This window comes from Giraffa tippelskirchi, chromosome 1 (assembly GCF_054371585.1).
Source record: "Giraffa tippelskirchi isolate mGirTip1 chromosome 1, T2T-mGirTip1v1.2.pri, whole genome shotgun sequence".
NCBI lineage: Eukaryota > Metazoa > Chordata > Mammalia > Artiodactyla > Giraffidae > Giraffa > Giraffa tippelskirchi.
The window spans coordinates 157,712,720-157,727,862 of record NC_137275.1 but is presented as its reverse complement, the minus strand read 5'-3'; the positions used below and the strand labels follow the sequence as shown (position 1 = coordinate 157,727,862).

Below are 15,143 nucleotides of genomic sequence, written 5' to 3'. Positions count from 1 at the left end.
ATACTGGTTCCAGAAACTTCTAGAACAGTAATAATGACTCCAAAGAACCTTTAATAAGACATTAGCACACCTTCAAACATAATAGATTTCCCCACTCAATAAACCTCATTAACCAGACTATCTTCTATCTCCACAAAAGATACTAAAATTTCTCTTTGTGCTTGTAGTGTTGATTTAAAGCAAGTTTGAATGCCTACCTGAATCAAAATGATCCTTCTCCAGGATATCTAGAGGTTCTGTGCTGTCGATAGACTTGCTACTGATTTCTACTTTAGGGGTTTCTCTTCCAGGATCTCCTTCACCTTCTTCACTAGTCCACAGTTCTCTAGCAAATTTATCATGATCAGGCTGTCTTCTAAAATCATCATAGTCTTTCTTTAGGCGACTCCTGAAATAAAATAGTCAGCATAAAAATACATATGTGTTAATCTCTTGGAAGCTAAATTAACTCAACATTTCAAACTATTTATTTCAGTATTTTCAATTAAGTCACTAAACCTATATTTTAATCAAGTGTGTGTAAGATGCCAATGATGATTGTTCAAGAAGACACAACACAGGGTGTAGGCAGAGGAAACTTAAAGACTGTATCTGTAGAGTATTTGCACATACCACCCACTGTCATTCTAAGCTACTGGGAGACCTATTAAATGTGAAAATATGAAAAAGATTAACTTTTTTTTTCTAGCTGCACTAACAGAAATAGACTTGAGATGGTCTTAAAATTGATTATAATACTGTTTAAAAGGTCATTTAAAAGCGTTTATCAAAAAATTCTAAGAAACAGTATTTATTATTTTTGACTCCTACAAAGAGTAACAAACAAAAATAATCCTTTGTTTAATACTGAAAGCAATCTTATCTAAACCTTGGGTCTCACTAGATTTTTTTTTTTTAATTAAGTATAGGGAAGTCAAAGCTGGAAAGTGATCCTTTTTACCTAAAAACATAGTACTTACGTTTCTATGACACTACAAGAGATAGAAACATTTCCAAGTGATTGCATGGTATTTTAGAAATCCTTTATTATTCATTTGCTTTCAACTGAGTTTCTCTATTCTACTTTAACCTTTATTTATTTTGTTTGTTTAAAAAAATCTGAACATACATTCTCCAATTTACTTTTGCTACAAATCCCTATCTGTGCATACCAAAGTTTAAATTTCACCTCTGTCACTTAATAGTTGTAAGACTTGGGACAAGTTCCTTAAACTTTCTAAGCATCAGTTTACTTATGTGTATAAAGATACAAAGATACTTATCTCCTAGTATGTGTGGCACATAAATATTTAACAAATGTTAGTTAATAATTACTCTCAATTTATTTATGTTTCAATGATTGCTTAAGGGTTTTACAGAGCAGATGAGAGCTACAAGATAACAGACTGGATTATCAAATGATAACTAAATTTAATTTCCTTTTAGAACTGTCTAAATGGGGGTAGTATAAAGTTTCTCCCTTCTCAGTCTTCTTCTCACCTTGGCTAAAGACTTTCCTCCTTATTTCACAGAAAATGGAAGAAGCAATCAGACAAGAACTTTCATATGCTCACACCTTGTCTGCAACTTAAGACCTTCATCTGTACTCATATTCTCCATCTAACCCCCTCATATTCTCTAAGCTAACCCCTCCAACTTATGCATCCTCCTTCAACTAGTCAAGAATCTCCAAAGTACCTTCCATTGTCTGATCAATTTCTGCCTCTCTATTTGATAATTTCCACCAGTATACAAACGTGTTATTTCTCCCATGAAGAAAACCAAACACGGACAAAAACTAAAGCACTCTCTCTTGACTCCAACTTGTCTTTCCAGGTACTGCCCTACTTCTCTACTCTACTTTTATAAAAAAAACTCCAATTCCTCACCCCTCATTCTCTTCAAAAGACTAAGACTTTTACCCTCATTTTCCTCAGTTCATCATGAGCAGTTTCCTTTTTGAAACCTTTTTTTTTTTTAACCTGTTTCTAAGACATCACTATTTCTCTTGGTTATGCTCCTATCTTGCTGAATACTCCTCAGTCTCTTCTGCTGAGTCCTACCATCTCCACCACATCTAAATGCTGGAATGTCCCAGGGTTCAGTCTCTCTTAACTGTGCTCATACACTAGGTGATTTCCATTATCTCATGGCTTAAATATAATCTATATCCTGACAACCCCCAAATTTATACCTTCAGTCTGGCTTACTCCCTTGAACTGAGACTCATACACTAAACTGCTTACTCAGCATCTCCAATTAGATGGCTGAAAGGCGTATCAAACTTAACATGTTGAAATCCTAACTTCTCAATCCATCCCCTCCCCAAAATTCTGTTTTCTCTACTCAACTAATGGCAATTTCATTATTCTAGCTATTTAGATAGCACTACCTTTTTCTCATTTTTTTCTGACACTCCATATGCAAGTCTTAAGGAAAATTCTACCAATCCTACTTTCAAGATATATCCGGAATCCAACCACTCTTTGCTGTTTGCACTGCTACTATTGTCATCCAAGCCACTATCATTTTTCACCTGGACTATTGCTAAGCGTAACTGATTTCCTGCCTCTATCTTTGTCCCACTCTAATCTCAACCAAGCAGGCAGAGGGAGTGCTTTAAAAAAAGTCAGATCATGTAATTCCTCTGTTTAAAACCTTTCAAAGGCTCGTCTCAGAGTAAAAGCCAAACGCCTTAAATTCCTATATGGTCTGGCTGTGTTGTTGTTCAGTCATTAAGTTATTTCCGACTCTTCCGACTCTTCGCTACCCCATGGACTGTAGCATGCCAGCTCCTCTGTCCTCCACTATCTCCCACAGTTTGCTCAAATTCATGTCCATTGAGTTGGTGATGCTATTTAACCATCTCATCCTCTGAAGCCCTGCTCTGCTGAAGGTCCAATACTTTGGCCACCTGATGCGAAGAGCTGACTCATTGGAAAAGACGTGATCTGGGTACCTTTCTCTGTATTTCTCTGACTCTCGACTCTTATCACTTTCCTCCTCATTCACTCAGCTCTGCTTATTCTCACCCCTTTGCATCTCCAATATATGTCAAACATGCTTTCAACCTTAGAGCTTCTGCACCTTAGATATCCACATGCTTCTCTTCCCTATTTCCTTCAGGTCTCTTTTCAAACACCAACTCATCAAGGAAACTTTACCCAACATCCTGTAAAAGAGCAATCATTATCCCATCTAAACCAAGCATTTCTTTCTTTTTTAAAAAGTATTTATTTATTTTTGGCTGTGTTGGGTCTTTGTTGCCACACTTGGGCTTTCTTGAGTTGTGGTAAGTTGGGGGTTTCTCTCTGCTTGTGATGCACGGGCTTCTCATTGCAGTGGCTTCTCTTGTTGAGAAGCATGGGCTCTAGGGTATGCAGGCTTCAGTACTTGCAACACACGGGCCCTAGAGCATGGCGGCTTCAATATTTGTGGCCCATGGGCTTCGCTGCTCCCAAAGCATGTGAAATCTTCCTGGACCAGGAATCAAACCTGTGTCCCCTGCATTGGCAGGTGGATTTTTAACCACTGGACCACCAGGGAAGTCCAAAACAAGCATTTCTTTTTTTTTTTTCCTGTATAGCACAGTGAACTATATCCTGTGATAAACCATTATGAAAAAGACAAAAAAGAATACAGTATATAGATGAGTCACTTTGCTGTATAGCAGAAATCAACACAACATTGTAAATCAACTATACCTGAATAAAATACACGTAAAAAATTTTAATGATAGAATAATTGCTTTACAATATTGTGTTGGCTTCTGCCTTACATTAACATGAATCAGCCATAGGTGTACAAAAGTTCCTTCCCTCGTGAACCTTCCTCCCACCTCATCCCACCCCTTTAGTTGTCACAGAGCACCTGATTTGAGTTCCCTGCGTCATGCAGCAAATTTCCACTGTCTATCTATTTTACATATGGTAATTTATACGCAAAACAAGTATATCTTATTCCTTTTAACCAGCTTCATTTCTCTTCACAGCACTTATCATCATCTGACATTTGAGTCTGTCTGAATAGACATAACTAGTAAGGAGATTCAATCAACAAAAACAACAAAATATCTAGATATTTCTCCAAAGACACATAAATTGCCAATAAGCACTTAAAACATGTACTCAATTTCACTAATTATTAGGGAAGTGAAAATCCAAACTACAATGATATACAACATTATACTCATTAGGATGGCTATTAAAAAACCAGAAAATAACAAATACTGGTGAGGATGTGGGGAAACTGGAACTCTTGTACACTTATGATGGGAATGTAGAATTGTACAGACACTATAGAAAATATGATAGTTCCTCAAAAAATCAGGTTTATGATGTCTATCTTCTTTGTGAAATGTACCTTCTATCATTAAAAATATTCATATTTGTTTCATTTAGAAAAAAATTAAAAGTAGAATTACCATAGTCCACTTCTAGGTGTACATCTCCAACATTTGAAAGCAGGGTCTTAGATATTTGTATACCCATGTTCACAGCAGCATTATTCATAATAACTAAAACATGAAAAGCCTCCCAAATGCCCATTACAGATGAATGAATAAGTAAAATGTGGTATATGCATAAAATGCAATATTCAGTTCAGTCACTCAGTTGTGTCCAACTCTTTGTGACCCCATGGACTGCAGCATGCCAGGCATCCCTGTCCATCACCAACTCCTGGAGTTTACTCAAACTCATGTCCATTGAGTTGGTGATGCTATCCAACCATCTCATCCTCTTTTGTCCCCTTCTCCTCCTGCCTTCAATCTTTCCTAGCATCAGGGTCTTTTCAAATGAGTCTTTTTTTTTTTTTTAATTCAGTCTTTAAAAGGAAATAAACTCTACAACATGGATGAACCTTGAAAACATGCTAAGTGAAATAAAGACAGTCATGAAAAGACAAATATTTTGTATTATATGATGTACTTAGAGTAGTCAAAATCCTAGACACAGAAAGTACAATGGTGGTTGCTAGGGGATGGGGGAAGGAAGGTATAGAGTTTCAGTTTCACAAGATGAAGAGTTCTGGAGATGGATAGGCTGAGAGAAACACAACATTATGAATGTTAAAAAAAAATGGTATTAAATATAGCACTGAACCATACACTTAAGACTAGTTAAGATGGTGAATTTTATTTGTGCATTTTACCACAATGAAAAAAACTGGGGGAAAAAAGAATATAAACCACACAGTAGGGGTTTCGTTTAATTAACATTACTTTGTCAGGACTTAGGAAGTGCCTTGCACACAGGCTCAAAAATATCTGAATTACAAATCAACGGGACACTGCTAATTTTAGGACATCTTCCATAATCATAAAGTAAGAGTGTTAAACTAAGTAAAATAGATAATAAAGCTTGATTTACCTGTTTCTTTGAAAAGCTTTCATTAACTTTGGTTCCCATGGCAGCAATTCGTTTAAAAGACGTATCAATGTACTATGCAATTCTTTTACAGCTTGCCTCCGATGATACCATTTGCCCTAAAAACACAATTTGAAAAGTAAATCCTTTAGATTCAATCTAAAAGTCAACACCAAGACTTATTTTCTGAGTAAAAAACAAAACAAAATCCCGATGAGTAAAAAACAAAACAAAATCCCAATACCCATCAAATAAGTACATATCTCTTCTTCAGAAGGTTGCAAAAAGGAGAAAAATATCCTATGATAAATCTTCTTTGATCTACTTTAAAGATTTTCAACTATACAGGAGAAATCTAATACCCATTTAATCAAACCAGGACACAAAAAGTTTTTTAAAGTTTTTCATTGGGTCAATTATAAATATTCAATAAATCACTAAAATACATGTAAAGATATGTTCACATAATTATGTAAATTATATGGCTCATTTCTGTAATGTTTTTGTAATTTTTCCAAAAGGTTGGGGAAAAAAAAGAAAGAGAAAAACCCAAATTGTTATCATGTCCAAAAGCAGTCCTCTTAACAAACTTCCTTAGGAAATTATCTTATTTAAAAATGTTTTCAGCACAGAAAAGCAAACAAGTGGTCACCATTTCCATTATTTTCATGCTATACTAAGGGATAATAATTTGACACCCCCCCATTTGCTAAGTATCATCCTAAGTATTTCATTTATACATGAAGAGAAAGAGACAGGGAGAGAGATAGGGAGAGAAAGATTAAGTGAGCATGAGTGTGTACACGAAACAGCAGTTACAAAAACCTAAAGTGTGTGCATTTTTAGTCTTACTTAACAAATGATGAAACTAAGGCTCAGGGAGATTAAATGGCTTGTTTAAACGTTCTCTGACTTAAACCCAGATCTGCCTGTTGGTGTAGTCCAAGTTCTAGAACTAACTATATCACTACCTCTTAAAAACTGTATCACATAACTTCAGTCTGACACAGGTTATAAAAACCTCTAGTAAAGATATATGTCACAGTACCCATAAAATTATTTGCATACCATAGAAACAATAAGATTATAGGTAAGCAACTTCTCCACATCTATCAACATCACCACCACTATCACTATTATTGTTTACTGTTATATAACCATGTTGTATTTTTTATTTGGTAAACAGCTTTGAGATATAATTTGCATACCATACAGTCCACTCATTTTACTTCTTTTATAACAAAAACATACAAGTATATGTTATAGATCACATTTAACCTGCATAAAACTAGATTTCATCCCACAGGAACTCTGAGTCACATTTGCATACAGGCAGAACATTAAGGCAGAAAAATAACCAGTCCCTAGAGTAAAGCATATACTAATCTGTGCATAAACTTCCCAACTTTCTTTGTGTCTTCTTAGCTCTTGCCTGGAAAATCCCATGGACGGAGGAGCTGGGTAGGTTGCAGTCCATGGGGTCGCTAAGAGTCGGACACAACTGAGCGATTTCACTTTCACTTTTCACTTTCATGCATTGGAGAAGGAAATGGCAACCCACTCCAGTGTTCTTGCCTGGAGAATCCCAGGGACAGGGGAGCCTGGTGGGCTGTCGTCTATGGGATCGCGCAGAGTCGGACACGACTGAAGCGACTTAGCAGCGGTATAACAAATTATAGTATGTGAAAAATTTTCAAAAAAAGTTAATTTTTTATTTCATATAATATACTAACCTGAACAGACATCTTGTCAAAAGCTTTCTAAAAGGACCCAACTAACAAGTTATGCCTCAAGTTATTTTTCTCAAAGGAATGTTATGAGGTAGTATAAAGCGCTTATTCTAACCCATGAAAGTAAAACTATTAGACTATGAACAATAAAACTGAGCAAAAAAATACTTTTAACCTATGGAAAGCTATCTGAGGAAGATGAAAAGGCAGATAATAGTCAGTCTAAATCCTTTTTGGAATGAGCTAAGATTTTGTTTCAATAAAAAATAGAAAATAGGTAGATGGAGAAGACTTTTCCCTTTAACAAGGCGTATCAACAACATTCCTTTTTCTACATCTCAACTTCTATTTGGTTCAAAAATGAAATGGTGAGTGTGGAAATAAAACTTTTCCTAAGCTAAAGAGGGAAAGTCGCTCAGCTATGTCCAACTCTTTGCAACCCTATGGACTATACAGTCCATGGAATTATCCAGGCCAGAATACTGGAGAAGGTAGCTGTTCCCTTCTCCAGGGGATCTTCCCAACCCAGGGACTGAACCCAGGTCTCCTGCATTGCAGGCAGATTCTTAACCAGCTGAGCCACCAGGATGATGATGCTGTTAAAATGCTGCACTCAATATGGCAGCAAATTTGGGAAACTCAGCAGTGGCCACAGGACTGGAAAAGGTCAGTTTTCATTCCAATCCCAAAGAAAGGCAATGCCAAACAATGTTCAAACTACTGCACAATTGCACTCATCTCACAGGATAGCAAAGTAATGGTCAAAATTCTCCAAGCCAGGCTTCAACACTACATGAACTGTGAAATTCCAGATGTTCAAGCTGGATTTAGAAAAGGCAGAGGAATCAGAGATCAAATTGCCAACATCTGTTGAATCATAGAAAAAGCATGAGAGCTCCAGAAAAACATCTACTTCTGTTTTATTAACTATGCCAATGCCTTTGACTGTGTGGACCACAACAAACTGTGGAAAACTCTTCAGGAGATGGGAATACCAGACCACCTGACCTGCCTCCTGAGAAATCTGTATGCGGGTCAAGAAGCAACAGTTAGAATTGGACATGGAACAGACTGGTTCCAAATAGGGAAAGGAGTACCTCAAGGCTGTATATTTCACCCTGCTTATTTAACTTAAATGCAGAGTACATCATACAAAATGCCGTGCTGGATGAAGCACAAGCTGCAATCAAGATTGCTGGGAGAAATATCAGTAACCTCAGGTACACAGAAAACACTCACCCTTCTGGCAGAAAGCAAAAAGGAACTAAAGAGCCTCTTAATGAAAATGAAAGAGGAGCATGAAAAAGTTGGCTTAAAACTCAACATTCAGGAGACTAAGATCATGGCATTTGGTCCCATCACTTCATGGCAAATAGATGGGGAAACAGTGCAAACAGTGAGAGACTTTATTTTTTGGGGCTCCAAAATCACTGCAGATGATGACTGCAGCCGTGAAATTAAAAGATGCTTGCTCCTTGGAAGAAAAGCTACGACCAACCTAGACAGCATATTAAAAAGCAGAGATGTTCCTTTGCCAACAAAGGTCTGTCTAGTCAAAGCTATGGTTTTTCCAGTAGTCATGTATGGATGTGAGAGTTGGTGTGAAAGTTGGACCATAAAGAAAGCTGAGTGCCAAAGAATTTATGCTTTTGAACTGCGGTGTTGGAGAGGACTCTTGAGAGTCCCTTGGACTGCAAGGAGATCAAGCCAGTCAGTCCTAAAGGAAATCAGTCCTGAATATTCACTGGAAGGACTGATGCTGAAGCTGAAACTCCAATACTTTGGCCACTTGATGCGAAGAACTGACTCATTGGAAAAGACCCTGATGCTGGGAAAGACTGAAGGCAGGAAGAAAAGGGGATGACAGAGGATGAGATGGTTGGATGGCATCACCAACTTGATGGACATGAGTTTCAGAAAGCTCTGCGAGTTGGTGATGGACAAGGAGGCCTGTTGGTGATGGACAGGGAGGCCTGTCATCCTCAAGTCCATGGGGTCGCAAAGAGTCGGACACGACTGAGCAACTGAACTGAAGCTAAGGAGAGCAGAAAAATGAAAGATATAAGGAATGAAGAAGCAGGGGAGAATATGCTCTTCCTGGTATAATTAAGTGGAAAAGCATTAAAAGACTAGGGGGAGCCAGCATGCTGAATTCTTTATTGTGTGTGCAAGCTAAGTTGCTTCAGTTGTCAGATTCTTTGTGACTCTATGAACTGTATAGCCCACCAGGTTCCTCTGTCCATGAGATTCTCTAGGCAAGAATACTGGAGTAGACAGCCATGCCTTCCCCCAGTTATTAACTGGGAGTTAATATGAAGAAGAATGACAGATTTGAGTAAACCCAGGCAGTATGGTTGCTGTATAAGTTAGCATAGTTGTGGCGGAGTAGGGAATGCAGAACTAACAGAATTGCGCTACGTTTAGGACTAGGTAGTTGAGGCACATGAAGTGGAGACTGTGTAACTGGATACTATTTCAAGACATTTATCAGCTCTGTTTGTGTCTTGACTAAATTACAATATTAATTTTTATAGGAAAGAATTTGAAACATATTAGGAAGACTTTACCTTTTGATTTTATTTTGGTTACTAAATTTTAATTAATCTAATGCCCAGAAAATATATGACTGAACTAACAGCACACAGGGAAGGGGTCATATAAATTAATCAGAGAACAGAGTCCTAACTTTCATATAACTGTTTCACCCACTGACCTGTTTGTAAATGTCTAAGGCCTTTTAACTTTATATATGTTTTTTTTGGCCTTCTTCCCTTTCTTTATTCTGTATATTTGCAACTTGGGGTAGTGATGGTGTGGCTCCTAATTTATATTTGAAAATGCCTATTTAATCACTCTATATTTGAAAAAAAGTTTATTAATTTTCATAACACAAATTACAGAAAGTAAAGGCTGATAAAATTTTTGACTAGAAGAAGATACACATAAGGGATATAATGACCTCAACAAAGGGCATCCCTATACCTGCCATGGGGTATGTGTGTCATCGATCAAAAGGTGGGACATGTTTAAAAAAAAATTCAGACTCACTGCTCTGGGACTGGTGTTTGATGCAGTAAGGTACTTTAATCACTTGACAGTAAAAGAGAAACTCACACTGTTTGTTTCATTTATTATCTTCTTTGGTCAATATAACCCAAATGGATTTATAATAGTATGTTCTTTTCTACCCAGTGCTGATCTCAAGAGTATCACAGTATACAATGGAACTAATGTAGAGAAGTTATGAATTTTTAAATAAAGTTAACCAAATGGTAATAATCTGACTTAACTTAGACCTAATATAAAATAAAAATATATTTAAAATCAAACAAGTATTTCCTGAACTTTCAATCAGATTAACTGAAAGTCAGCAATAGCTTTTCTGACTGACCAACTTCATATACATAGATAGAGGAAAAACTATCATGCTTCTAGGATGAAATTTTTAAAGCTAAAAGGGAACTTAGCAGACATAATTTTACAGACGGAAAATGTCTAAGGTAAACAGAGAAGTACTTGTAGGTGGGAGAAGACTAAAACTTTAGATATCCTGAATGCTAAAATCCACTTTCCTTCCACTGCACAAAGCCACTTCTCCTGGCCTACATACAGACAGTTCCTAAAAAAGAGACTGTATGGTGTTAATTCCTATATTTACATATCTCTGTGATGCAAATATTAAAATCTCTAAAATTTACTTAAATTAAAATAGTACTTAAAACTATGGTGATCTAAAGTTTAAAAGTGAATTAAAAAACAAGGAAAACAGCAAGCTCCCTATCTCCAAATACATGAGAATATGGATATAATGAAAATCAGACAGGCTCTTACAATCTTCATCTGTACTGATCAACACAGAATAAAAGATAAAGATAGTAGATAGACAAAAATTTAGAGATGAGCTAACACCTATCCTACTCAAACTCTTCCAGAAAATTGCAGAGGAAGGTAAACTTCCAAACTCATTCTATGAGGCCATCACACTAATACCAAAACCAGACAAAGATGCCACAAAAAAAGAAAACTACAGGCCAATATCACTGATGAAAACAGATGCAAAAATCCTTAACAAAATTCTAGCAAATAGAATCTAACAACAATATTAAAAAGATCATACATCATGAGCAAATGGGCTTTCTCCCAGGGATGCAAGGATTCTTCAATATTTGCAAATCAATCACGTAATACACCACATTAACAAACTGAAAGATAAAAACCATATGATTATTTTAATAGATGCAGAGAAAGCCTTTGACAAAATTCAACACCCATTTATGATAAAAACCCTCCAGAAAGCAGGCATAGAAGGAGCATAACTCAACATAATAAAAGCCATATATGATAAACCCACAGCAAACATTATCCTCAATGGTGAAAGATTGCAAGTATTTCCCCTAAAGTCAGGAACAAGACAAGGATGCCCACTCTCACCACTACTATTGAACATAGTTTTCGAAGTTTTAGCCACAGCAAACAGAGAAGAAAAAGAAAGAAAAGGAATCCAGATTGGAAAAGAAGAAGTAAAACTCACTGTTTGCAGACAACATGATCCTCTACATAGAAAACCCTAAAGACACCACCAGAAAATTACTAGAGCTAATCAATGAATACAGTAAAGTTGCAGGATATAAAACTAACACACAGAAATTCCGTGCATTCCTATACACTAACAATGAGAAAACAGAAAGAGAAATTAAGAAAACAATTATATTCACCATTGCAACAAAAATAATAAAATACTTAGGAATAAATCTACCTAAAAAACCAAAAGATTTATAGATAGAAAAATATAAAACACTAACAAAAGAAATCAAAGATGATAAAAATAGATGGAGAAATATACCATGTTCATGGATTGGAAGAATCTGCATAGTGAAAATGAGTATACTACCCAAAGCAATCTATAGATTCAATGCAATCCCTATCAAGCTACCAATGATATTTTTCGGAGAACTAGAACAAATAATTTCACAATTTGTATGGAAATACAAAAAACTTTAACTAGCCAAAGCAATCTTGAGAAAGAAGAATGGAACTGGAGGAATCAACCTGCCTGACTTCAGGCTATACTACAAAGTTACAGTCATGAAGACAGTATGGTACAGGCACAAAGACAGAAACATGGATCAATGGAACAAAACAGAAAGCTCAGAGATAAATCCACACACCTATGGACACCTTATTTTTGACAAAGGAGGCAAGAACATACAATGGAGAAAAGACAATCGCTTTAACAAGTGGTGCTGGGAAAACTGGTCAAACACTTGTAAAAGAATGAAACTAGAACACTTTCTAACACCATACACAAAAATAAACTCAAAATGGATAAAACTCCTAGAGGAAAACATAGGCAAAATACTCTCTGACATAAATCATAGCAGGATCCTCTATTATCCACCTCTCAGAGTAATGGAAACAAAGGCAAAAATAAACAAATGGGACCTAATTAAACTTAGAAGCTTTTGCACAACGAAGGAAACTATAAGGTGAAAAGACAGCCTTCAGAACGGAAGAAAGTAACAGCAAATGAAGCAACTGACAAAGAATTAATCTCAAAAATATACAAGCAACTCCTGCAGCTCAATTCCAATTCTCAATAAACGACCCAATTAAAAAAAATGGGCCAAAGAAAACTAAACAGACATTTCTCCAAAGAAGACATACAGATGGCTAACAAACACATGAAAAGATGCTCAACATCATTTATTATCAGAAAAATGTAAAGCAAAACCACAATGAGGTACCATCTCACGCAGGTCAGAATGGCTGCTACCCAAATGTCTACAAACAATAAATGCTGGAGAGGGTGTGGAGAAAAGGGAACCTTCTTACACTGCTGGTGGGAATGCAAACTAGTACAGCCATTATGGAGAACAGTGTAGAGATTCCTTAAAAACTGGAAATAGAACTTCCATATAACCCAGCAATCCCACTGCTGGGCATACACACCGAGGAAACCAGAATGGAAAGAGACACGCATACCCCAATGTTCATCACAACACTGTTTACAATAGCCAGGACATGGAAGCAACCTAGATGTCCATCAGCAGAAGAATGGATAAGAAAGCTGTGGTACATACACGCAATGGAATATTACTCAGCTATTAAATAGAATGCATTTGAATCAGTCCTAATGAGGTGGATGAAACTGGAGCCTATTACACAGAGTGAAGTAAGTCAGAAAGAAAAACACCAATACAGTATATTAAAACATATGTATGGAATTTAGGAAGATGGTAATGATAACCCTATATTCGAGACAGCGAAAGAGACAAAGATGTATAGAACAGTCTTTTGGACTCTGTGGGAGAAGGTGAGGGTGGGATGATTTGAGAGAATGGTTTTGAAACATGTATATTATAACATGTGAAACAGATCGCCAGTCCAGGTTCGATGCGTGAGACAGGGTGCTCAGGGCTGGTGCACTGGGATGACCCTGAGGGATGGGATGGGGAGGGAGGTTCAGGATGGGGAACACACGTACACCCATGGCTGAGTCATGTGAATGAATGGCAAAAACCACAATATTGTAAAGTAATTAGCCTCTGATTAAAATTAAAAAAAAAAAAACAGAAAAAAAAAGATGGTAGGTAGAAAGACTAAGAGTAAATGGTTATTTGTGGAACAGTGTTGTAACTGTTTCTATATTAAAAATACATTTAATAAGCTTTACGTATGCAAGTTTAGTCCTGACTTTTCTTTGTAAAAGGTATGTCAATATGGGGATAAATGAACTACTTCTAATAATTAGAATTCCATTTTCAGGAATAAAAAATGCTTCCAAAATAATCCCGATGTGTTACATGAACTTAATAATCCAAATATTTACTGATGGTCACTTTAAAAAGAAGAGAGTGATATATCTTTCTTTCATATATTTACTATAAAGTTTAACATAAAGTATGAATTCAAGCACACACCATGGAACCAAAAATATACAATATGATCTAAATTTGAGGCTTACCTTTCAATATTTTCTCATCCAATGTCCATAGCAGCTGTAGATTGCCAGCTCCCTTTCCATGAGATGGCTCAACTGTCAAATGCTAAAGCTTTTATAACCTGATAGGGATTACTACAACAAGGAGTTCATCTATGGTCACAAGATAAGTGCTTTATTATATTATGCAGTTTTATAAGCTTTGTAATGTGATATGTTAATAACCTAAGGAACCACAAGAGAAAAGATACTCTGAAAAAACTTACAAAACTACACAATATTGTAAAATGGAAAGCTAAGTCTGTGTGTGTGAAATGAGTGGGGAGGGAAACTTACCTTACAACTAAAGAAAAACTCCATTCTGCTGCAGTAATCTGGGATGGGTATGACAGACCAGCATTAATACTGGCTGGGGTGTTGCAAGGAGAGGGAATTGGCAATCTACTGATGCTGGGGACACTGAACATCTAGAAGGAAGAAAAGAGGAAAACAAATAAATTCTAGATTTATTAAATGTCTCATCACTATGGATCTTTTGCACATTTAATAAGTTGAGATACTCTGAATATTAGGTGAAAGTAATTGATTTATACAATTCATTCTGTTATTTATAGATTTTCTTACATTGATTTTTAAACAAAATCGCTATCAACCATTGTATGAAGAAAAAGATTATCATATATAAATACATAAAGAATATTTTTTAAATTGAAATGGTGTTATTGTGATGATACAAATAATTTTTTTTAAAAAGAAGAGTACAAAAACAATGTATATGAAAAAGGCATCAATGCTCTCTTTCTACATGCTTCTACTTACACGTGTTGCTAGAGCACAGAAACAGGGATCATAAAAGAGCATTTTTTTTTATAGGCTTGGTTCTTGTCACAGACATAAATCATATGGTGGAAAGGGATTATATAATAATACATCATGCTTTTCCAATAAAATTCAAATAGCTTTTAGAAAAGTCAAATGGATTTATATGCAAAAATGTCTTATTTAAAAACATTAGGAATATCCAAAGATAGGTTGCAAATAATTTAATGGAAATGGGTAAAAACATAGCACAAATTAGCTAGAATTAATCATTTTAATAATTTAATTATTTCACATTCTCCTTAATCT

At 35.9% G+C, this 15,143-nt stretch overlaps 1 protein-coding gene across 3 annotated transcripts in view; it reads right to left on the bottom strand.

Moving 5' to 3' along the window:
• Positions 1-15,143, bottom strand: part of BRD10 (bromodomain containing 10) — a 102,700-nt gene that overhangs the window by 4,662 nt on the left and 82,895 nt on the right. For all 3 annotated transcript variants that reach the window (XM_081500773.1, XM_081500781.1, XM_081500790.1), the window contains 2 exons: positions 5,349-5,464; positions 198-388 (listed from right to left, as the gene is read on the bottom strand). In XM_081500773.1, coding sequence (XP_081356899.1) covers positions 198-388; positions 5,349-5,464 — 307 coding nt within the window. The remainder of the gene's footprint in view (positions 1-197; positions 389-5,348; positions 5,465-15,143) is intronic.